The sequence below is a fragment of the Fringilla coelebs genome, assembly GCF_963513975.1.
Source record: "Fringilla coelebs genome assembly, chromosome: 3".
Classification (NCBI taxonomy): Eukaryota; Metazoa; Chordata; class Aves; order Passeriformes; family Fringillidae; genus Fringilla; species Fringilla coelebs.
In genome coordinates, this window is record NC_140030.1 from 30,846,730 (window position 1) to 30,872,876 (window position 26,147).

Sequence of the window (26,147 nt, forward strand, 5' to 3'; positions counted from 1 at the left end):
AAGCAAACTTGCACATTCTCCAGCTGCTAAAACACGTGGTGTCCCTCTTGCTGTGACAGCTGCTCACATTCACAGAGCGTTGGCAAGGGGAGGGCAGGACATGCCCAGGCAGGAAAACTGGCAGAGCTTCTGGGAGCAACAGATGACAGACAGTGCTACCAGTAGGACATTTCTTACAGGAAAGGGAGTGGCTCAGGTAACTCTACATGCCCAAATGAAGCTCCTGATCAGAAAAAATGGAAGTTGCCAATGTGCTGAGCGCGTCAGAACTTACTGCAGGATTTCCAAAGGCAAACCGTGGCTGTGCAAACCTCTGCGCCCTTCTGTCTTCAGAGATTAATCAGATACACAGGACTTGTTGGAAATCTGTAAGAGCTGGGAGGTGGGATAAATCAGGGCTTGTACAGTGCTAGTTTCTAATGTCCCCAGAGTAGGGGATCCTCAGGCTGAGTATCAGCCTGCCAGTAGGAAAACCAAAATTATTTAAAATGAGTAATATAAAGCCAGCTATATAAACAAATTGAGATAATCTCTATGTTTTTTCTTCATTTCTGCTTATTGTAAAGTATATGGCAAATTTATTTCCCTTTTCTATTTTACCCAACAAACTAGCTAAGTAAACTAAGTTCTGACAGTATTTATATTATACTAATACATGTACATAAGCTCTTTTACCAATAATTTAAGCAACATATATAGAAAATAATAGTAAGCCTACATTTTAGAAAAGAATAGAAATGCCTACATTTTTCCTTGTGTCTTTGTTGGGTATGTTTGGTTTTTTGGGGGGGGAGGTTGTTGGGTTGGTTTGTTTATTTTGTTTTTTAATTTTTAATGGTGGAAATAAATTCTACTTTAGAAGAAGTTTGCAGCACTGTAGTGAAAACTGCCAGGAAAACCCATTAGAAACTTGTACAAAACTGGCTGTTTATAGTAGTCCTGCTATATTATAATAATAGCACTCAGGTATTGGAAAGATTTCCCACACATTGTAACTGTAGTTGTGTAGTTGAATTCTGATACTTGGTAGTTTGACATCTAGTCCTTACTGGAGCAAATGTGGGGAGAGGCTACAAACTATGCCTGTATACAGCTCATTCCATGTTGATTTTTAATACTATGCAGCTCTACCAGAGAAATACAAACAAACTACAGTACAGGCAATTACACAGACCACATTTAGAAGTAGATCTCCAGGGAGTAAAAGATGAAGCACTCCACTGGATCGACAGGTCTGCACTCAGAAAACTCTAAATTCACCTGTCTCTCATAAATGTAACTACAGATTTAATGAAAAATACCAAGACACTGGAAAAATAAACATAGAAAAGAGATATTTTAAGGCATAGGCACTATACGCTTTATGTTACATTATCCATACTGTGTGGTTTGTGGTTTGGAACAAAAGCAATTGCCCAGTAATTTCTCCACAAAACTAATGATAGCAGCCTTGTATGCCAGTAACCTGCCAATGAACCATGGCCAGAAACAAGTCCTCAGGTCCATATTCCCAGCTGGTAAAATGGTCAGAAGTGCTGCACACACAATAGTTCCTACTGACAAGCTGAAAGTTAAAATTCCCTTGTTGTTCACAGGAAAAGGTATTTAAAATATAACTTGAAGTGGCCAAAGCAGAAGGAAGTGTTTGAGCATCTGTGGCACAGTAAAATAAGAGGGTCAGCTGACCAAAATCCATGAGCCTGAAACTGGGCCAGAGGTTCAATCTACTGCATCCCTTCATAGTCCCTTAGAAATGTACTTGGGAATTCTGTCCTACTTTCCCAAACAGTGCATTTGGCAAATTCCTGGGCCTCTTACAGCCAGGCAGCTTAAGCCATTGTGCCATGGGAGTGATAAGAAAAGGGACAAAGAGCAAAGTGGTAGAAGAACCTTGGTTTGTTCAAGTAGTGACAAGGTGCTTGCAATTTTTCAGATATTATAATGAACTAGTCAATAAACCAAACTCAGGGCTGCTTGTTGTTGATTTTTTTTTTAAGTGGTGCTCAATGGATACATAACTAAAATTTTTAAGGCATTTTAAAATTATCTACAGGATGACTGAGTCAGATTTTGATTGGTTGTGTTTAATAACAGATGTTTGTTAGTACTGTAGAGCAATACACCAACATAATACAAAATGTTCTGTTAGAAATGTATATTTGTTATATGAACATTTAATTGATTCACCTTGTGATATTTTTTTACACTCAGTCATGTATTAAAATAGATGTATTTTACACAATGACAAATATAAAAACCACCTCACTAACTAACAGCCCCTTGTGTCAGAATTATCCTGGCTGTGAGAATAGTCCTCTCCATCTGTGGTAGATCACTGAAGAGAGAAGCAAACTCTTGTTCCTGAATAGGGAGGAAGAGTAGATGTGTATAATCATAGGCTGTTAAATCACCTCAAGGATGATAGCAGCAAACTGCCAAAAATTGATGGGGATCTCATTTAGCATCATCTTAAATAACAAATTGTTACTCCATTTTTACAGTTGGGAAAATGAGGGATATAGACCTGCTGTGTCATTTCTCCACATCTGCTCAGGGAGGCTGCTGGCAGTGCTGATAAGAAAACACTGAGCTCCTAGCAAACTAACGGATTGTTGTCCTGTCCTTCATGCACAAGGCATCCAAGATAAATCAGCAGCAGTTAAACCAGAAAACAAGAAATCTTAAAAACAAAACAAAACAAAACAAACAAAAAGAGAAAAAAAAAAAAAAGAAAAAAAAAGAATCTGGCCAAGATCTGAGTTCCTTTTAGGTCCTGTTCCCCACTAGCTTAGAAAAGGGGAGCTGTGCATTTTTGGGTTATCTCCAGCAATGCACTATATTGCCTGCATAACTTCCAATTGACAAATTAACTAGAGTACTTAAAATGCAGAGTTTTCAACAAATAAAATATCCCAAATACTCTACTCCTCAGTATGCTGAATTACTAGCTCAGACAAATGCTCTTCTGATAAAAAAACGCAGAAGGCTCACAGCTCCTCTAGGAAAATTATTTAATATTAGTATGAACTTTCCCCTTGTTTATTTTTTAAACCCTCCATCCTAAATTGTTCTTAAAAATCCTGCAGAGAAAGGTTTCCTTCAGGCAAATCCCTCTAGTTATCCTGCCACAAACCTGATGCTGTCATGTCATAGAAAAAATGCTAAGTCAAGCCCCATTCTGCATGCATCTAAGAGGGAACAAAATGTCTGAAGAAAGTATCAAATCTCAACTTTACTCAGACAAAGCTGTCTGGAACAAGATGGCAAGTGCTGAACCCCTTTAGTAACACACCTGCTGAAGATGAGGGAACATGGTGGGACGCTCTTAATTAAGCTCCTTTCCAGATATTTCCTGTAGGTATCTTTGCCTTTCTGTCTCCTTGGAAAGAGTTTGTGCCCTCTGAATAAGTGAGCAAAATTAGGGGTAGGAAAAGTAGGGTTTGGGGCTTCTTTTCTGCAGAAAAGGACAACTTAGGGATCAATAAATGCTATGAAATTCTATATTTAAATTAGGAAAAAAAACCCCAAACCTGACAATTGCTATTCAATATCATTATAGCACTTGTAAATGAGTCATAGAACTTTTCAGAATTTAAATCACAAATAAAACAAATTTAAAGGTGTAGCAGTGCAGTAGAGCTACAACTTGTAGCAATCACAGGAGTGATATGGGAATATTTATTTAATGTGTAAAAAAAAATATATAGATCTATTATTAAGCATTTTGTCAGAGCTCTGTGACAAGACCCTGAAATAATCACATTAGGAATCACAAAACCCATGATCCTTAGGGAGACAAAGTCTTCCAGACCTTATCTCTTTTTTTAAATATTATTCCCAAAGCAGAAGCAGATTCTGATGATTGGAGGAAGTAATGTAAGTACCCACAGTTAAACAGACAATTGAGAGACCAAATCTTGGAGGAACGTATTTCACATGTGCTAGTGGTAAAAGTTTGTAGGGTAAGGCTGCATTTAAAGTAATAATAAATATAAATGCTTAGTCTTCCTTATATTATTCTGGCAGGAGTGCATGTAAATATTAAATTCATAATTAAGCTTTGTTTACCTGCAGTTTCATGTTTTTCAAGAAATCTTTAAGCTGCAGACTTCATTTAAAGTAATTTCAAACATCTGATCTAGTGCAATGGTTTGTCAGCTGGAAAGTGTAACACAGCAAATGTGTAGGAATTTGCATTTCCACAGGCTAACACCAGTCAGACTTCTGCTACTTTGCTGCATTTGTACCGGCCTCTTTCATCAAATCATGCATTTTAATGAAAAAGCATTGCAATAATCAGTTTGAGAAGTCTTAAAGCCAGGGATGGAGCCTGACCTTAAAAAAAGCAAAAGCCTGGAAATATTCTCCAGTGGGAAGCAATTAGAATACACAGAAGTTGGGTGTTATTGAATGCTGCAGGAGACAAACAGAGCAGCGCAGCCATGGAAACCACCAGCAGGTCCTCTCTGATGGAATGCACAGAACCTCGGAGGGATACACAGAACTCCCAAAACTGCACCTCCTTCCTCTCTCTGCTTCCTGCTCACTTCCTCTTCTGTCTTGAAATGACTCATTGTCAGTGAACAGGTGAAGAGGAACTGTCAATCAATATAGCTCTGTGGGTTCCAGAGATAGGCTCCTGAAGTGCTTGTCAATAAAGAAAACTTGTTCTTTCCCCCATAAAATATGTATGATTTCCTAGTTGCCTGAGGCCCCAAGTCACAAGACTACCATTTTTTAAAAAAATTGTGTCCCACTTGAAATAATTTACCAGCCAGCAGATGAGTGCCCAAAAATGCCACAGTTTCAGTAGAGGATACACAGCTTCTGAAAATAAGCAGAAAACCGTCAGACAGTGTATGCAAATGAGCCAAATAGACAAAAATAGGTATTTTCATAATTCATAAACAGGTGCAAGCAAATAAATATAACCTACAAAAATCAACACTCCATTACTCTTGCCTTATTCTCCCTTAACTAGAAAACCATATGTGCTTTAAAAACCCCTAAAATACCAAAAAAATAATGAATGGTATTCATTACTGATGTCATTCCACTGAAGCTAGCACAGACACCGTGGGGAACAGAATCTGGATAAGCATCTCAACTCCCCTTATTTAGATGAGTACTACTTAAATAAACTCCATTCAGCAATTGTTCCTGCAAACCCTAATCCTTTTAATATGTAATCATTAGTGGTAGTCATGAAGAAAAAATAAAGGGGGAAAAGGGGAAAGGGGAAAGGGGAAAGGGGAAAGGGGAAAGGGGAATGGAAAGGGGAATGGAAAGGGAAAGGGAAAGGGAAAGGGAAAGGGAAAGGGAAAGGGAAAGGGAAAGGGAAAGGGAAAGGGAAAGGGAAAGGGAAAGGGAAAGGGAAAGGGAAAGGGAAAGGGAAAGGGAAAGGGAAAGGAAAGGAAAGGAAAGGAAAGGAAAGGAAAGGAAAGGAAAGGAAAGGAAAGGAAAGGAAAGGAAAGGAAAGGAAAGGAAAGGAAAGGAAAGGAAAGGAAAGGAAAGGAAAGGAAAGGAAAGGAAAGGAAAGGAAAGGAAAGGAAAGGAGCTTAAACTTAAGACTACCTTAAAACACATAAGATACCATACAAAATGGTATTGCAGAACCATATGAAATATTTCAAAAAGAAATAGAAATAAAACCACAGACAGCTTTCATTGTGCTTTTATAAACTCAACACATTCATATGATTAATATTTTGGAACTTTAAATAAAGAAGGAAGTTCCTGTCTGAAATGTAATTGAATGTAATTGTTTCAGCATACTTTTACATGGACACTTCTTTACATATCCTCTCCCTTCAGGTAGTAGCTGAAGACTAGCAGTGTTGGTAAATCATTGTGTAAGCAGCCACAGAAGCACTTAACCATAGCAGTTAAATTCATGTTGACCCAATTTAACAAAAACCCCTGCCTTTTCCAATTATGTTTTAACCATCATTTATACATAAATCCAGTCACAGACATGATGGTGAAAGGACTGAATGAAGAGGGAGCCATATTTTTGATTTGTTTTGTGGGGGTTGTGGAGTTTTTCATGATAAGTTCTTGGGGGGGGGGGGGGGGGGCGGGTTTTTTTTTTTTTAGTTTGGGTTGGGCTGTTTTGGTTTTTTTTCCTGATGGACTGCCCCAATTTTTCTTTGAAATTCCTGTGAGGAATTAGTTCACATTTCGATCCCCACGCCGCCTGCGGGGATGAGAGGGGGCTCAGGACGCGTCCCGCTCTCCGCGGCCCCGCTGCAGCCGCTCCGCGCCGCGGAGCCCCGCGGGCGGGAGCCGAGGGGTCCGCGCAGCCGGCCCGCCGCGGTTCGCCACTGCCACCTGCTGAGGGCACCGAGCTACTGACGGCCCCGGCCCCCGGCAGCCCCCCGGGGCCCCGAGGCCGCCCCCGGAACGAGGTCCGACGGATCGGGGCACCACCGGGGCCGGGCGGTGCGGAGGATGCGGAGGATGCGGAGGATGCGGAGGATGCGGAGGATGCTTTCAGCCCCGCACTCGGTTGCAAGTGTTCACCCAGCAGCATGGCAGCGCTAAAGGTGTCAAATACAGATAGATTTAGGGCCACTGGTTTTCTTTCCTTTCCTTCCCCACAGCTTCTCAGTTTACCAGCTCCAGCTTTCTAAAGCAGACGGTTGGGATGTCTTAAGTGAAATGAAATATTTAGTGTCTTCATGGTTGTGGAGCATCTCCACAATGTGTGCTTTACTGTAATTTTTTTGCCTTCTGAAAAGCACATTGTTTGCTTTCAAAGATGTGCTTTAGGAAGAGAATGTGTCGCTTCAGTGGGCAGCAAATAATTATGCAAGAGAAGGTAAGGTTACACAGTGGAAATTATTACTACTAACTAACGTGGTGCATGAACCCAAAATGCCTTTAATAAGGCTCCTCAACCAAAAGCAATGGGCAATAAATATTGTCACATACCATATTAATGAAAGAAAACCTGTTTGTTTTGTAAGAGGGAATAAGATACTGATCAAGATTACTTGGGGTCTAAAGCAACATTGGTCTTCCAAAATTGTCCTCAGCATTGCAAATGCCCGTCTCCTTAGAAAATAAAGTTGGTAATTCCTTGTCAGTTGAGCAGAAATAAGCAATAAAATGTTTATTACCTTCCGAAGCCCATTTGTTTCAGCAGGAAACTGCCTCCACTGTTACGCTACTCAAGTGTACAGATTCACTCTGGAAATTGAGAGGTATCCTTATCTGTATGGATTTAAATATGGAAAGAGAGAGTGAATGGAAAGAACAACTTCAATAAGATATTTTAGGTTACAACTGAATCGTGTGTTTATGGCCCCAGACAGTGTGCTCTGCAAAATGTTCCAAAACACTCATCTCTAAGCTCTCAGCTATTTCTCCATTCTGCTCCAAATGCTCTGTGAAACATTTTGAAGAAGAAGAAAAAAAAAAAAAAAGAAAACAAGGTTTTCTATCAGTATCAAACATAAAGAAGATAGAATAATTATGATAACCATTTATGACTGAGTTATAAAGGCAGCTTGTTGGTTTTACTTACCACCCATGTTTATCACTTAGGCCATCGTTTCTTTTTGAAATATGTGAGAGTTTTGCTTCTAGTACATGATCTTTACACTATAAAAGCAATTTTAGAGCCATAGTTTTATAGTGAACCTTTTAGAAGATAATGGCTTAAATCTCTAGTTTCCCTCTTTATGACAGTGATAGGATAGCTGCTTCTATAAACCAATCTAGATAATATGTCATATCTCTCTTCAGCAGCTACTGCACACACGATATAGGAAACTCTCCTGCTACTGGTTACTCATTAAAGTTAAGTGGTAGGGATCCACATGACAAGGTTAAGTTTCAACACTTTAAACCCTGCTGAAAGTTGCTAATAATAATGTTTAATTTTCATCCCAAGCATTTATGGTATCATCAACTTGAGCAAGTAGTTTTCTTCTTCTCATTAGCTGGAACCAATGAACCTCCCTGCAGAATAAAATCTTAAGGCATAATAACAAAATAGAGGCAGGATTTGACCCCTATTTAAATTAAACAACATAAACGGGTTTAATGGGAATGTCCTATTAACCAGAGGTAGAGTTTGATCAGGATTTTCAAAAAGGGCTAGAGATTTCAACACCCTAGCAGGGAAATATTAACAAAAACATGACATTCAAATTGGGAGCACTCAACACTTTCTTTAAATGGTCCACTGTGTAGGGCAATTAAAATAACCAGTTCCTTATTAAAAAAAAAAAATTCTTCTTTGTTATTTGTGGATAATAAGGTTTTCAACAAACCATCACCCACAATATCTTGATACTGAAAAGTCATGCTGCAAAATTCCAGCCAAATTCAAAGCATCTCACAAGGAAGAGAAGGAGATGAGAAAAGGAAGGATGTTTGCTATGGCAGGGAGGGCTGGAGAAAGGAATGGGAAGTCAGTGGGCTGCAGGGAGTTGGGACCCATGGTAGAGACAGGGTAGGCATCCAGCCTTGTGCTGTTCTTCAGGGCTGTGCTCACATGGGACTGTGCTATGATGCCTCTCCCTGCTCATTCTCCTGTCATTCTCTCTGCTCCTCTCTCATTTTTAGAGAGGCAATTGGAGGAGCTATTACATCGAAGGCAGATACCACTGCTATCAACCCTCTGCCCCCTGCACCCAAGGTTTGTGATTTTGCAGCAGGGGCAGGGTATCAGCAGTGATAGATGCTTACGTGTCCTTAGAGTATTGACCAGGTCAAACTTATCAATGGGTTTTTATTTCACAGGGAAGGTCATAAAGTATTCATTACCCAAGGTCATCTAGACTCATGGAATATTTTAGATTGGAAAGAACTTCTAGAGGTCATCTACTTCAACCTGCCCAATGCAAGTTTATGTCAGGTTCCTTGAGGCCTGCTAAGCTTTGAAAAACTCCAAGGACAGAGATTTCACAACCTATTTGGGCACCTGTGCCAGTGTCTGATCACCTCATGGTAAAATATTGTGGGTTTTTCCTTATGCCTTTATTTGTACATCTTGTTTTTCATGCAAATACTTGCCTAGTAAGTCTGGTCTATAGCATTTAATCATCCTCTCCCCAGCCCTAGAAGGATATTAAAACCCAGTTTTGGCTCCTATGTTTCCTTGTAGACAATTATATATGTGGATACATAAAACAAGATAGCTTTAGATATATCACAGCTTTAATTTTGTTCCACTTTGAAGTGAAATAATTACTTCCAACCTTTCTCTAGTGATACTGTTAGATCATCCCTTTGAGCATTGTGGGGAAAAACCCTGTTCTGAACTATCATCTCATTCCCCATGTTTATGATTCCTGCTTATCTGTTGTAAATTCTCCCACTGTTGCTCCTGTCTTACAGCCTTGCTAGATCACCTAGATTCCTCCTAACATTTCCTTTCTTGTTTTTCACCTTTCTCCTGATTAAGACTTCTGAAGTGCATGCTTGAGGATTCGATTTAAGAACATGTTTAAGTGCCTAGCCATGCCTGTAGAAGCAGAAGAAGGTATTCTTTTCTGAAGTGCTGGGGTTCCAATGGCTCCAGCTGAGTGTCTTTACTCATCCAACAGGAGCTCTTGAGGGCCCTATCGACCTTAGACACTCTTGACTCCATCTCTTTGTGGTTTACCTCATGACAGGAATGAATCTCACTGAATTCAACAGGAACACACTGGTAGAAAGGAGTCTCACACATGCTGTTCTTACTGGAGGTTTCCAACCTGTCCTCTGATACACTGGTGGAAGCACACACTGCCAGAGTTCTCATCTATTGCTGCTTTCTGTGGTGCCTCTAGCTTATGAGCAAGTTCTTGTTTTGTCACCTGAGTGACTCAGAGGGCACATCTTATTTGAATTCTTTGAGGGTCATAGGTGCTGTCAAATTATCTGAACCAGCACATCAAAAAGGCCAAATATCTTTACAAGTTTTTGAAAGGGGAGTAAACTATTTTTTTTTAATTTCAAAATGCACCTTCAGAAAATATTAGGTTAGTGATTAAATGTCATTTAGAACATTCTTCAGTTACAATGAATTAAAATAATTTGGTTTGAGTCCTATATTTATGCTATAAATAAAACTTCAGGTGCAAGAGAATTTGTATGCAAACGAACAACTGATGATCTTTAGACAACATAAAATCCCTCTTAGAACTTCAGAAAGACTTTAGATGACAGTAGACTGTGCTTTAGCCCCTAAAATTTTAAGTCCTATTTCAAGAGGAGAAACCAGACTCCTATGATAGGACTCGGCCATCTCAATAATACATGAAGTGTATCAGCATCTTCACAGGAGGGTCAGAGAAGCCAGGGCACCAAACATGGAACCTTTTAAGCTCTCCAGAAGCACACAGACAGCATCTCCTCTTGTGTCCCATACGCGAAATTAGTGATGCTGCCAACCTGTCCCAGTGGTCAGAGCGCTCCCTCCAGCCTCAACATGGCTCTGCTGCCCAGGAGCAGCACCTGGAGATCTTCAGCAGTTCTAAAGTATAAGAACTCTGAGGCAAGAGCACCTGAAGCAGTTGGGTCTCTCCATGCTACTCTGCACAGACTTTCATTAAAATTATTTGGACCATGGAGAGTCAAGGTGAGCACATCTCCACTATCTACTAGCTAGTATATAGAAACAAACAACATAAATGCCAGTTAGGTTCCAGTTGAATCAAGTGAAGACTGAGGTGCTCCTATGTATCTTCAGAAGAGGAAAAAAATAAGGTGATTCTAAAATATTAATGTCCAAAAATGTCAATGCTTCAAAGATTAGGCCACGGTTGGATAGGAATTTTCAAAATCAGAGCTGCCACAGTACAAGTGGAAGAGATGTGCAGAGAGGGAGAGAGAGGAGATGGCCAGAAGTCCATGTTTGGTAAATAATAAAGGTCACTGTGGTTTAAAGGAAAAGCTCATAATGAGATACACCTCATATATTTTTATATTTCATCTGCCACCAGCTTTTTTCAGGTACATCTCTGGATGCCTAAGATGAGATATCACTGTGTTTTGAAGGAATTTTGCTAACTCTAGGGATCAAACTAAGCTTTCACGAAATATTTTCTCCATGCCAAAAGAAACCAGAGCTAAGTCCAAACAACAAGATCTTTACTTTCCTGCACTAGAAATCTGGAAAAAAAAAAATCCTCTTGATGAATTTCTCAGTATCTGTATTCTGACCTTGCAGGATTTTTTCAAGTCTGTTGTGGGTTGTTACTGTGCCTGCTGGAAGGAACTGCTGACATGCAAGCTAAACCAGATTATACTCTTCTGCTTGAAAACAACCAATTTTGAAGACAATATCCCAAGGATCTACTTTCTTATGCAGAAATTGTGTTAGGTTATAAAATCTGCAATAAACATTGACATTTTTGACTGGCATGTTTTTTTCAGAGCTTCTAGGTATTTTGGGGAATATTATTTTGAAAATCCATGTATTCCAAGAAAACAAACCATTCTATCTGAAAAAAAACCCCCATTCATATTCTATTCTATTTGTATTATATTCCCAGTTTGGGACTGTAAACTGTTCTGCAGTTCTCGGTATACACTCTGACTTTGCATTTTCTCTCTTTTCTTTTCTTTTCTTTTCTTTTCTTTTCTTTTCTTTTCTTTTCTTTTCTTTTCTTTTCTTTTCTTTTCTTTTCTTTTCTTTTCTTTTCTTTTCTTTTCTTTTCTTTTCTTTTCTTTTCTTTTCTTTTTTTGTCACATGACTTATTTTGCTAGATTAAAGAGTGGTAGTGGTCTGTGGCAGGGTTTGCACCTTTCAAGACTTATGGTTTTGTTTTGTCACCAGACACTGCTTGTTTGGGAGCCCACAGAGTTGCATCAGAGGGAGAAGGAAGGAAGGAAGGAAGGAAGGAAGGAAGGAAGGAAGGAAGGAAGGAAGGAAGGAAGGAAGGAAGGAAGGAAGGAAGGAAGGAAGGAAGGAAGGAAGGAAGGAAGGAAGGAAGGAAGGAAGGAAGGAAGGAAGGAAGGAAGGAAGGAAGGAAGGAAGGAAGGAAGGAAGGAAGGAAGGAAGGGGCACAAAATAGTAAACAAACAAACAAATAAACAAACAACCCATCAAAATAAACCCAGAAGGCAACAGAGGAAATAAAGGAGATGAACAGTAGAGCTATTTAGGAGAGCAGGTCCTGGGGTCAGATAATGGCTTTACAGTGATGTATGCCTTCTAAATGGAGATCATTAGCTATTTATTTAAGTAGGAATCAATTGAATAAATTAATTCCCTTATCAGGGCTTAATATCTGATGAGTAACAGGAAATACTAGAGGTCAGGGAGGAAAATGAACATTTTTCCAGACAGGCCAGTCAGCACAGAAGTAAGGGCCATTGATTACTACCAGGTGAGGAGAGGAGGCCAAATTGCTCCTCTAGCTGGGAAGGAGCAAAGAGGTCCTGGCAGAGGAAGGGTCCATTAATAACAGTTTGGGAACTGGCCTTGGTTTTTATAGGTGCAGTTACCAGGCAGAAGTGTTTCTAGCTTACCTGCAGGCATGGGTACTGTAAGTGAGCCACCCATGTCTTGTCTTCTGATGAATTTAGCTTGTGCTGGTAGTAACACAGACATGGACTGCTTGGAATGAAAGCCTGGTGACAGGACAGGTCGTTGTGGAGGCAGGTCTTCCTCAAACTTAGCACCTCATAGCAGTTTAACATGAAAATCAACACATAAATGAGACACCAAACTAAATTTCTTTTGAAGGTATTCCCTTGAGTTCAGGGTTAAGGGACCTCATGAAGAAGGGAAAGTTGAGAAAGAAAGCCATCCTTTCTGCTAGTTCAGTATGAATGCCTCATGTTATTGACAGTCTTGCTTCTTTAATTTATGTGAAAAAGCTTGCAGGAGAATATTCCAACATCTTGGAATATTAGTGCAATGTATTCCAACACTTTTAATATTAATACCACAGCCCCACTACAGCTGCGAGCATGTTCCATGTGCTGACTGGACAGCATAAAATGTGCATCCTAACATGCTGTTCACCTCATCTGACATTTTGCTCATGGTTTATTATACAATAGTAATGCTTGATTTGGGTATTCCTGGAGGTGCATACCATGTATGATAGGCTATACAACAAACAGGTCAACATAATAAATGAATTATTCCTAACACCTATGTGCTTTGAAAACTTATTCCTGACTCTTGTACGCTTGTCACCAAGAACAGCTATGAGTATCCCCTCCTCCATACAATTAGGCAGAAAGCTAAAAATCTTACAAAGAGATGCAAAACTAGAGCATACATGATACCTTGCACTATTATATAACGTGAAAAAGGTTATTAACAAGGAACTCAAATGAACTCAAAACATGATACCACAGTAAACCGACCTTTGCAAGGTGTTGCTACAGAGGCCCTCCAGCTTGCACTCTGGCTGCTTTTCTGCTTCAAACAGCCACAGTGTGTACGTGATTTCTACTGTTCCCTCTTTTGCTGCTTTTGAGCATCTTACACCGCTTCATAAATTTATGTTAACAATCCCTCTTTCTGTGAAAAAGTTGCTACCACCCCCTGTGACAGGTATGTAATTCAGGCACAGAGAGATTCTTCAAATCCATATAAATATTAAAAGCTGCATATAGGTGCTCAGCTGGTTTTCATCAGCTCAGTAAGCATCTGTCAGTGAATTGAGGCAACTACATGCTCAGGTACTTTGGATTTGATATGGATAGGCTCCAGATCCTATCTCTCCTGGCAACATGGAGCAAAGCACTGAACTGGGCTTCCTGAACTCTGGTAGTGTCCTCCAACATGGCTGGTCTTCCTTTCCCTCTTTGTTTTTACCCTGTAACAAAGTTCTTCTATTAGTATCTACGCTGTGTCATAATTAAACCAAGTGTACTTCAGTATTCCTGTTACCTCTTTGCAAATTTAGTCATTGTGAAGGCTTGCTTAAAATTCTAGTGTAGCTAACCCCAAAACTGCCCTAGTAGATGCCTTAGAAGTGTACATGCTCCAGCAAAAAAAAAATGCTATAAATAAGGGAATAAGAGACTACCACTGCTGTTTAAATTGCTTCCTCTTTTTAATTAAAATAAAACCAGAAACACTGATGTAAGACTATATATCAAAAGTAACTCATTGGAAAGAAAACCCTGAAAATACTAAACATATGTGACATTTGGTTCCTGATCAAAAAAGATTATGTGTATCAGCTGATCCTTCCAAAAGTCAGGATATGTAGCATTTGATGTACACATTTGGAAAATGCAATGCAATCTTGAAACCTGTCTTTTAAATCCAGAAGAATGTGTTGTTGATATTTGCCATAAAGCTCAGTAATAGTGACTCTGAAGCTGCACTTTGGCATGCCATTTTCCTTGTCCCTCTGCAGGTGTGATATACTGTACCTGCAGCCTTGAGAAGCCAAGATTCCTTGGGATGTTCTTGCCTTGGAGATTTCGTCAAGTAGATCCTCTTACTGACATCTGAACCCAGGATGACCTTGGACCATGCGGACATGCTAGAATTTCACACGACTCATCTCTGGAGGTATTATATAGTCTGAAGGCAAAATATCAGGGGAATTTGTTGTCCTATAAATGCAGACCTGTATTCTGCAATAAATACTTAGGCAAGGACTAGCTTTGTTACACAGCACAGCCCCTCTGCCTGCCAGAGGGCTGGCAGCTGCCTGGTCTCCATATTCAACCAGCAGATCATGCCGTGGTTATCTGACATATGAACAAGTAGGGATTAGATTAATTACCATAAATGTCTTCTCATAATACATACTTTTAAAAGGATTTATTTAATAACAGATAGCAGATGGGAAAATACACTTGTTCCCACACTGTAAAAAATAAAATAATTAATCACTGAGTGTATTACTTTTGTTAGCTTCTAGTTCTTCTGGAATCTATGGCTACATTTCAATACTGGCTCAACTTGTGCTCACAGACTGTTTTCCTTATGATTATTTAAATTAATTGATGATTTTAAGCACCACTAGAGGGCACAGAATTATAACAATATTTCTTAATGGATCACAAAAAGTACATCAGGAACTGGAGTTCAGTAATGTTCATAGTTTATTGGCCCGGTCCTCAGTTTAAAGCCTCAGTCCTATCACCAGTGATGCACATGTGCTGCCGTGAGCTGTGCCTTTGCCCACCCCAGCTCAGTTAAACAAAGCTCAAGGGTGAGTGCCCCTGGGACAGAGGCCTGGCTCAGTGGGTTGGACTACATGCTCTCAGTTGAAGTTTGGCTTTCCAGAATTTGAGTGTCAGCCCTCAAATCAAGTGACTAAGGCCACTAGAGTTTAAATCTAAGCATGGTTCTGGAGGAGTGGCTGATGGCAAAGGCATGCTGTACATCTTCAGCTGTAAATGAGTACATAGGGATGAGAAAAATGAAGAGTATAAACACTTGTGTATATCAAACCAGGGAAATGCAAACAAGTAGTAAATGAAGGATTAACTAACCCAATTTACAATTCAAAGAAAGAAGAGTAGATATGTGCCACTGGAAAGCTTAAATATTAATGGGATTTCTGTGGATAGTTGTATCAACTACTTAACATCTGTTTTGACATGTGTGCTGTTTCTGCCATCCCTTATCATGAGTCTGAGTGGCCACTGTGGTTCACATGTTAGAAAGTTCCTGTCTGAATTGGCCTGCAGCGGAGGACAAAGTGTAGTGAAGACGGGAGGAAGTTTAAACTCGTCATTTAAAGATCTGATTGAATGGCATTGGACACATTGTAGCAATGAATTAGTACTGGTGATGCGTCCATGCTGCATTAGTAGGGGCGCAAGCTAATGTTCACTACCAGAACATGAAATGAGTTTCTTCTTTTCTGGGAGTCGAAGACCGTGCATTAATCAAAGCTCAACAGCCCGGCCTCTAACTAGCCAGCACAAAGGAAAAAAACCCTGAAAATTAATTTCTGAATGTTTCTATTGAATTTTGTTTAACATTAGCATACACCTTACTGTTTTTCATTAACACTTCAGGAATTAGTGTCACATTTTCACATCGTGGCGCTCAGGCTGCAAAACCAGTGACATGCAGCTATTTCTCGTGAAGTGGGTGCTGAAGTGCCGGGGGTACCTGTCCTGTCCCCGGGGCAGCCTGGGGCTCCCAGGCATCGCCGGGGGACGGCCGGCGCTGCCGAGCTGCGGCCCCAGGAGCGGCACGGGAGGCGACTGCCCGCAGCAGGCGGCCGCGGGGTGCGGGGGGAGTGTTGGGGGATGGCCGGGGGTCGCCCGCCGAGCACGGGCGATAACCCAGGGGCAAAGCGGGCGCGGTGCGGCGGCCGGGCGGGCAGCGCGGTGCGGCCGCGCCTGCGGGTGCCGGGGTGGGTGGTGTTTTTTTCCGCAAGCTCACCTTGATGCGGCGGGGCGTAAAAGGGCCGCGCTCGGCAGGGGGAGCATCGCTGTCTCGGCGCAGCGCGGGCACCGAGCGGCGGCACCGTTGCGCTCCGGCCGCACCGCGCCAGAGCCGGAGCTGACGGGAGCCTTGGGGGAGCCCGCAGGAAGGGCAGGCCCGCCGCTGCCCCTAGGATCTGCCGTCTCGCCGCCGCACGAGGCCGGGACACGGCGGAAGCGCCGGAGCGGCGTGCCGGGCCGCGCCGCCCCCTCGGGGGGACACCCGGCGGCTCGTCTGCGCTGCCCCGCCCGGGCCGGCCGCGCTCCCTGCCCGCAGTGGGGTACCGCCGCCGGCCGATCCTCCCCCGCGCCGCCGCCGGGACTTACGGCAGTTTTGTTACTTTCTCGGACTTACATGGACATTTCCCGGGAGCGCGCGTAGAACGCGGGCGCCGCGTCCCGCCAGCCGCTCGCCGCCCTCCTCACCGCGGGCACCGCCGCTGCCTCTGCCGCTCGCGCCCCGGGACGCGAAGGCTCCCGGCGCCGCGGCCCCCGCCTGCCCCCACCGGCCCGCCCGCCTCGCCGACTTTCTCCGCCGCTCGGAGCGAGAGCAACAGCTTGTCCGGCCCGGCCGAGCCAAACGACGCGGGAGGCAGCGAGGGAGCGGGCGGCGACGGGCACCGCCGAGCCGCGGCCTCTCCGCCGGAGTCGCGAGGAGCTGCCCTCCCTCCCTCCTCCCCGTCCCGGGCCGCGGAGCCACGCCGGGCGGCGCTGCGGGGACCGGCGGCGGGGCCCCGCCGCCCGGGAGGAGAGCGCGCCCCGGGGGGCGCCCGCTCCCTCGCCGGGGCCCCCGCGAAGCTGCCGCAGGCCGGCCCGCCGCGCCGGGCGCCCAAAGTGGCCCGCGCCCCCGCGCCCCGCGGGCGCCGCCCGGAGACCCTCGGCCCCCGCTGCCTCTTGCGGGCTGCTGCCGCGGGGTGCCTGGCCGCCGCCGCCCGCGCCCTGCTCCGCCGCGGCCCCGGCGCCCGCTCCGGCGCCCGGGGTGATGCCATGCCCCGCAACCACGGCGGCGGGGAGGAGGGCGGCTCCGCGGGGCTCTGGGTGAAGAGTGGCGCGGCAGCTGGCATGAAGGATGTGGAGTCGGGCCGGGGCAGGGCGCTGACGAGCTCAGCGGCCCGCGGCGACGGCCTGCTGCTCCTGGGCACCGGCGGCGCGGCCGCCCCCGCCGGGCTGCGGGAGGGCCGCCGCGGGAAGCACGGCGCCCGCATGAGCCTGCTGGGGAAGCCGCTGTCTTACAGCAGCGGACCGAGCTGCCGCAGGAACGCCAAGTACCGCCGCCTGCAGAACTACCTGTACAACGTGCTGGAGCGGCCCCGCGGATGGGCCTTCGTCTATCACGCCTTCGTGTGAGTACCGACCCGCTCCCCTCTCCTCCCGTCCCGTCGCGTCCTGTCCTGTCCCGACCCCTCCCCTTCGTTCCGCGGGCTACTGCCCACACCTGTCCTGAGCAGCGTCGCGCCGCACGGCGCGGCTCGTACCTCCCCGCCTGCCCCTCCGGTCCCCGGGCATCACTCCTGCCGGGACGCGGGGAGGACGGGTACCCCGCGAGTCGCGCCGAAAGTGCCCCGAAGAGTCAGCGGAGGCGCGGGAGCCGCCGCCACCTGCGGCGTGGCTCTCCGCGGGCAGCGGGAAATCCCGCGCAGCCCTAGGTGGGAGGTGATGAGGGAAAAGCTCGGTTCACCGGCAGAGAACCGGTGGGGAGCACGGCGGGGAGCACATGCTCTCTGGTCTCCCGGGCGCCCGAGGCAGCCAGTTTGCGCCGGGGGACACTGCGCGGCGTTCCCGCTGATGCCGCACGCCGGCCTCGAGATTAGACGGAGCGAGGGGTGCCGGCGGCTGCCGGGTGCTCCCCGCGATGGCGGAGCGCCGTGAGCATGCCGGCGGTACCCGCGGCTCCTATCCTGCCGAGCGGACACCGGGCGCTGCGCGGTTTGAAAAGTTACCGCCGCGGAGCCGCAGCGCTCGGTTCTGCCTCCAGAGTGTTTTCCGGGCGCGCCTGGTCCCCGCCTCGCAGGGAGTGCGGGTGACGGCGCCTTCCCACGGGTGCGGGTGCTCGCCGCGGGTGCGCGGCGCCGCGGGATGCTGCGCCTCAGGTGCGGCCACCTGCCGCGGGCAGGGCGCAGCGAGCGGCCGCCGCGCCGGCGGCTTTTCCGCCGGTGCCTGCCGCTGCTTAGCTTTGATCTTAGCAAGTGACGGTTCCTGTCGCACTCATCCTGAAAAAGCCCGTGACGGAAATTTACGTTCCGTCCCATCGCTCAGTGGAGAGCGATACCGTCACCGCGCTGCGAAACTTGTGCTGCTTTAACTTCAAAAGGCTTGCTCGGGACACCTGTGCGAGGGGACCCGTGGCTGTCGCTGCTTGCAGTATCCTTGGGGTCAGCCATGCTCCTCAGTTCTTTAGAAAACATCTGTTTTTATGGGTTTTGGTAGTATTCGGGGGAAAGGCCCTACTCAAAATCCTTTTCGATGGCTGAGCAAAACATGCGGCAAAGTCTGTCAAGGAGTCGTGACAGTGGATCATATTTAGGGGTGAAAACGTGATCAATTACAGAGGAAGGAAGTTAAGCATTACTGTATTGGGGATATAATACAATTTATTGTTATGTCTGACTATTGGAAACACATCATAAACGAATCAGAATATTTAACTGATATGCTGTAAGTAACTGTATTTGTTGCATGATAGTCATGGAAATCAAGCTAGGGGCTGCAGCATCTTGGCTAAAAAAGCAACTGTTCCCTAAAAGCTGTTTGACAGCATAAATAGTGCTCTTCTCCCAGAAGTAGGGGAACCCTCAAATCTTACTTTAATAGCAGCTGTTGTGAGTAAAAAGGTGCCAAAAACATGGCAGTCTGATTAATAAGATATTTCGTGGATAGATTCATTTAGTAGATGACAATTACTATAGAAAGCAGGTAGTAGAAATATATATGTCATATATTATTCAGTAAAAAGATTTTTGTCCACTTAGAGGATCCCACTATTTCTGTTTTTCTCTGAAAATCAACTCTTACACCCAAAATGTTCTTCTTGGAGGGCATTTATTTGGTACATTTTGCTGTCTGGGTCCTTACAGGTGTTTTCCTGTGGCCTAGATGGATGTAAATTAGTGTTGCAGCAACCACCAAAATACGTACTAGGAATCATTTTATGTCAGTGCCTGAAGTTGCCATACAAAATATGCAAATTATAGTTTTGGACCTTTTTGTTTGAGTTCGTGATAGAAATCTTTAAAGCCAGAAAAGTTTGAGTTGGAAATACAGCTGAGAAGTTTAAACCTTAAAAAAATAAAAAAGAAAAAAAAAAAGAAAAAAAAAGGTGGTAAATTTCCAAACGGAGTGTAGTCATGACACAGCAGCGCTGTAAACAAGGAAGATTGCCAGCTGCGTTTAGATAATTGCCTGCAAAGAAAGAGTGCCAGTTTTAATTTTTAATTGCAAATGGCAATTTTGGCAAATGTAATGCCAGCATTACATCTTTTATCTGAACAGATCTGTGTGAAAGAGCTTGAAACATTACTGTAGTATAAGACACCTAGAAATATTATTACCTTGAAGTATCTGTCACTGATACAGTGTTTAAGGTGCATTTGAAGTTCCATTGGGTTTCAGCTTGACAGCCATCCTTATTGCCAGCAATGCCACAGTCTACAAATTATTTTAATGTATTTGTATAATTCTGATTTAATCACAGTCAGATAATAGGATAATATTTATAGTATTCCAGGCTCATTTTTTTCCAACCACTTGATGGAATATAGTTGCATCTCTGAAAACAGACTTTCTTACAGAATTAAAAACCAAAACATAACAAAAGAGCCACAGCTATTTGAAAAAAGAAGTCTTGAGACGAGTAGCTTAGAGTTGCAAAGACATTACAAAGTACATGGAGGAGATGTCTGCTTCTAGCCCTGCTAAGCTATTCTTGACTGCAGCGGAGCCCGTTATAGCTCTGTACTATTTCTGTTACAGAAATGGGCTATCTGGGGTGAGACCTTTTCAGTAGATCATTGGTCTCCTGAAACCTCACTCTGATATGCAAGGGTGGTTATAGAGTTTTGGTTCTAAAGGCTTTGATCTGGCAGTTTAGATTTGCGTGCTTGTTTTTTAAATAAGAACTGGGGAATTGAAGATTTGTTACAAATAAGAAATCATTCCTGCGGTGATATCGGTGATATTTTAATGTATCACTCCCATAGGGCAAAACACTTCAGAGCTGAGAAGTATGCCCAGTTAGCTCTTCCTTTTTGTTCTTGCCCTTTCAAATAAGATAAAAATAGGCCAGCCACCTAAGGAATGAGTGTTGTGACCTACATTCAGAAGTCAATTGGTTAGTTTATTTGTAAATACAAACCTGCCAGCTTCTAGAAAAGACAACTATTTTGCAAACTTCTGCAGCTAGGGGAAGAAGTTACTCTTGAGCAAAGGCCTTTGATATCAGTAAAGTTGTGCTGGGGAGCAGAGCCATAAATGACATGTTTCTTGAATCCTTTCTTGTGCACCTCAGTAGTTCTTTACATTGAAACTCCTATTAAAATTTAAGATCTTTCCTGCAAATTTTTGAAAACCTTCTTTTCAGATACCACTTTATGCCACACCACATCACCTACACGTGGAGCCATGTGCATATTTAACACATATGCTTACATTAAAAGACTGTGATATTGTAACTTTTCAAAAGCATTGTCTTGGAATGTCACAGGGTTTCTTTCTGTTATTGCTGCTGCAGTTTATTATGGCTTGTTTGGTGTGATAAAAATGTACAGCCATTGCCTTAGAATGATCAAAGGGGAATTCCAGATTTGTTGCAAATTTAACTCTGGGTTTCATCTTCAGTTATCATAAGGGCTTTGCATTATTTTTGTTCTTAACTGACATTCTGAAAATGAGATGGCATGAGATGTTCAGAAAAAAAATACTGCTCTTTGATACTGTTTATACTGGTAGGATATAATTAGTTGCATAAGTTTCCTAATTTAACATGTTGGATTTATTTCAGGAATAATAAAGTTTCTGTTTCTTACAGACTTCTTTGTAATGTATTCCATGCAGAAGTCTTTGACATCTGTTGTGGGGATGTCCTTCTCTTTACAAAACTACCAACTTTTGCTCTGGAAGCTTCTGAATTCCAAATTACATATCTGTATGTGTGCACAAGGATGGTAGCACATTGCATGGCCTGTATTGATAGGTTTTCATGGACATCCCTCATTGGCCAGTGCAGAAGAAAAGATGCAGAGTTAGGTGAATTGCAAGAGCCTGAATGGTATTATTCTTGTCTTTTGTGTTATTGATGGAAAAAAAGAGTGAAAAATTATTTCTGGAAAAATGTAATTATGTCATCAAAGATTTAACTAGCTATTTTAGCCTCCCAGATCTGCTGGAAAGGATATAGCCCAGTAATGATCAGGATGGCTATTGACCAGCAGGTCTTTGCCTGTGATCTAACAGAGCTGCATCACACCGTACCCTTGGTATAATAATGGAGCTCCATATTCTGATTAGAAAACCAGTCATGTGCAACACCCAAAGGACTTGCTTGTTCTCATGCTATTGGAAGTAGGAGAAATGATTTTATCTTTTTCTTTTTTCCATCTTCTGGCAACTAATGAACTAGTTCCAGGTGCTTTATGGGTAACTCTACAGCCTTCATCTTTTCAGAGACCATTTCAGAATCAGGATCTGGTGCTGTTAGGGTAACAATATATTTCTATATGTTTGTAAACACAAATATCAATGTGATATTTACAATTAACAAATAACAGTGTTGACGACATAAATATGTAGCAAATCAAATCTTATTAGCTACTGAGGAGATACAAATTTAAAACTCTTTAACTGTAGCACACAAACCTTAGTAGGCACTTTCTTTCAGATACAATGAGTTAAAGTGGATATTTAGATGCCCTTCAGTATAAATCAGCAGTGATTTACTGCATTTGAAGCACTCTGTGATTCTATACATGTGCATATTTCTCACCTACACATTGTTTTGAAGGAACCTTAGGAAGTTACCCAGTCCAGCTGGGAGATACACTCTTCCCAGTTGTGTGGGATGGCTTTGTCTAGACAAGTCCTAAACTTCCCTGGATGAAAATCCCACCACTTTGCTGAGTAACCTGCAGATCTGCAACACCTGCCTGTTGAAAAAAGAGGGGTTTGACATGGAGTTGGAAGAATGGAAGCGCCACCCTGAACCTCCCAAGTGGCAATTTATGTCATTATCCCTTTATATTTGTTCTGTCACTGCTGAGAAGATTTTGTCTTCTTTATCATTTTGATTTACCTTCAAGCAGGTGTAGGCTGCTACTGGCTCGCCTGTTAGATCCCCCTTCTCTCAGACCAAACATGCTCAGCTGCTCCATCAACTGCTCCAAGACAAAAGCTCAAGGCTCCTGGGTATCCTGGCTGCTCTCCTGCATCTCCCCTGTCTTCTTCACATCCCTGTTCAGCTGGGAAGGATCACAACTGACTGCCCTAGTGTGTGAGGCCATGCTGAGTAGAGAGGAAAACTTCTTCAGCCTGCCAGTCCCAGTCTTCTAATGCAGTTGCTTGCTGCTTGCCTTATTTCTGATAAAAGCATGCTGTTGCCTTGCTCAACCTGCTGTGTCCACAGGAATGCCCTTTTTGCTGGGCCTGCCCCCAAACAGTGGGTTCCCAGCCTGAAAGGATACCTGGGATTGTTCTACACCAGGGGCAGATACCTGCTTTTCCCTTAGCTGTGCTCACAGGTGTTTATGGTTGCATCCACTATTTTCTTGTTCTGCCTCAGTCGTTGTGTATTGACCAGAGCAGTGGAGATGGCACAATCTTTAAAACCTTTGTTCTCTTCTTTGTGATTGGTAGAGAAGATTAAATGCTCAGCCATGCTTCATTCCTCTTCTTTCCTGGTGTTGTTCATGGACAGCAGACCTCTCCTGGATCCCTGTCATGGGCACTAAATAACATCCAGCTTCTATTTTTGCTTGTTTTATGTTGATTATTTTTTGTTGTTGTTCTTTTTTTGGGGGGGAGTGGGTTGTTTATTTTTTTTTGTAGTTGTGGGTTGTTGTTGTTGTTTGTTGTTGTTGTTGTTGGAGAGTTATTTTCCACCTCGGGATTTTCCATAGATAAGTACCAGGAATGTTTATGCTTACCTTAGTAAAATCCTGTTTCACATTTATTTTTTGAGGCTTGATCTATTAAATTTTCTCATTTGTACTGGTCTTACTATCTGACTCAAGAATGGTGATCCAGGGGAAGTGACTAATTTTCTATAAAAATCAAAATAGATCCACAGCTTTCTGTAAAGAAGACTGCAAAACACTTGCTTTGAGAAAAAGTCACCAAGACTTGGATCAGGGAAAGTTCACACATGTGGACTTTCTTCTATTTGTCATAAGGTTTATTTCTTAAATGAGATAAGGAATTGTGTTAAGGAAGGTGGATAGTAGGTTAGTATTGGAGTTTCAAATTAATCTAAAACCTTTGCAAGCAGAATCTTCCTCCTGTTAAAGCAAAATATGAGTTAAGAGGTTTTTTTATAATTATCTTTTTGCTGTAATTTTTTTCTCCTTTCACAAAACCCATGCAATGAGCATTATATGTAGGGATGAGACTCCTATCTCAGATCTATTTTTCTTGGTGTGCCAGTCTTTGAAGAGGCATTTCTTGTCTTTTTATTGAGTGTCTTGTAGGATGTGGGGACTCTTGGGAAACTTTCCATGGTCTCATGTGATGAAAGAACCTGCACAAAATTACAGATTTATTCTAAGAGATGGTATATGAATTTCTAGTATGGCATTAAATATGTGTTCTCAAAGGAGAAGTGGTTTTAGTGAATTAAAGGAAGAATTTATAAAGATTTTAATTGCCTGTGAGAGAGTATTTATGTGACAGATTTTCAAAGTAGGCCCTGTACAATATCTTAATGATCTAGACACCTTTCTTCACTGGATACTTTTTAAAGTTTCTCTGTTGATCAGCTTTTTAAATCAAAAAAAGTCATGACATCTATTCAGAGTTGGTGCTCTTTGCATGCTCCAAGTTTGACTATATATTTGGAATAGCTATTCACCCTGTTTTACTGTTGATTGTAACTTAATTAGTCACCTGAATTGGATGAAAGTACAATTGAACTAATATTTCCCAATAATTTCAAATAATTGTAGCATCAAATGGAATACCTATGATTATTCAATTAATGATAGTGATTTTCCTATTCATAAGAATAAGCATGAATAATTAATATACTTAAAAATACTCATAAAAATGCAGTTAAATTTTTCATAATTGTTTCAGTGGGAAAGAAAAGCACATGATTTGTTACTTTATTAATCTTCTTTTTATGGAGAAGATCTATAGAAGGAAAACCTTTTATTCCTAGACAATGTAAACTGCTGACAATGCAAATAAATCTCACTATGGTAAGGTAGTTATTTCTTAAAAATTCAAAGGTAAAACTTAGTTGCCAAGTGTTTAGTATTCTTATATGGCTCATATTTTCATTAATACAAGAGGTGAAAATTAATGAAGTTTGCAACTGATTTTAACTGAAGCAAAATAGAGTCTTCTGCTCTCAGGTAGAAAAGATGGAGTAGAAAGCATGAATAATACTATCTAAAAAAAAGTCTTTAACATGTATACATAGCAGACATAATTTACTATGTTATTCCTACTGAGGCAGATGTTTTTATTTCACAATAAATGTTGCTTTTTCTCATTAACATTAGCACTCATACCATTTCTCAAACCATTAATACAGCATGCATTTTTGGTTTTTAAGTTAATGCTGGTGCATTAAGAGTCACTTGTAAACCTGTGATATATAAAATGTGCTGAGTTTGGGGGAACTTGCAATTCTTTTTTATCCTTGTTTTCTCTGCAAGATTTTTTATTTCTTGTTGTAAATTGTAGATTTCCTGTAAGAGAGCAGATGTAGATTACCCAAGGGATTGCCACCACAGGTCAGTTAAGGTAGAAAATTCTTGAACTGTTCAGTTTATCAATTGCAAAATAATTTTAAGGAGTTGCCCTTTCGTGTGCAAAACCCCCCTTCCTTTAAAGATATTAATTAAAAGTTCAAAGGCTGTCCTATAGGGCAGCTGCACCTAATCAAGAAATATTTTCAATTTTCTGTTGAGCATTAGATTTATCTTGTGATAGCTATCTGAGTTGCAGTGTAATTGCGTTACAGGAAGCTCAGCAAAACGTTCATCATTTGGGGCACTGAAGTGTAGTCTCAGACAGTGTCTTCTGCTTGAAAGACTGTGTGATTATTTCTTAATATGTATAGTCTGGTCCAGTGATGCAGAGGTGGACACAGTCCTCCAGCCAGGCATATCTGAAATTTTCTGTTTGGACTTCATCCAAGAAAATCTTCAAACATAAATGTGTGTGTTTTCCTTAACAGAGATGGACATAAATATGTCTCTAAGCATTTTCTTGAAGAGTGAATAATTTTCAAAAGCATGAAGTACCTGCAGCTTCCTTTCATTATTCTATTGTGCATTCAATGGATAATTCACTTTTTTCTTCCCACTTGTACAGAATGAAGTTTAACAAATGAATCATGCTCTTAAACTGATTAGAAATAATGAAGAAAGGAAGTTCAGTACCTGCCCACATCTTGATTTAAGCAATATATTCCTGTTTGTCTTGGCTTCCTTCTTGCTTTGAGACTCCATAGTTTGACCAAGCAAACACATTAATGCCTTTTGCGATTTCTGTAGAATTTTAATTCTTTTATTGCAGTCATACCTGATACCATATAGAAGGAACAGGCTGGTGCCAGGAGTCAAATGAGATCGAACCAA

At 42.6% G+C, this 26,147-nt stretch overlaps 1 protein-coding gene across 5 annotated transcripts in view; it reads left to right on the forward strand.

Annotated features, from left to right (window-relative positions):
• Positions 1 to 17,340: 17,340 nt before the first annotated feature.
• KCNQ5 (potassium voltage-gated channel subfamily Q member 5) overlaps positions 17,341 to 26,147 on the forward strand; it is a gene marked incomplete at both ends in the record, with an annotated part of 274,706 nt that continues 265,899 nt past the window's right edge. For 4 of the 5 annotated variants that reach the window (XM_084203203.1, XM_084203206.1, XM_084203204.1 and 1 more), the window contains one exon: positions 17,344 to 17,699. In XM_084203203.1, coding sequence (XP_084059329.1) covers positions 17,344 to 17,699 — 356 coding nt within the window. Of the gene's footprint in view, positions 17,700 to 26,147 lie in introns of all 5 variants that reach the window. The other variant, XM_084203207.1, reaches the window with a different exon arrangement.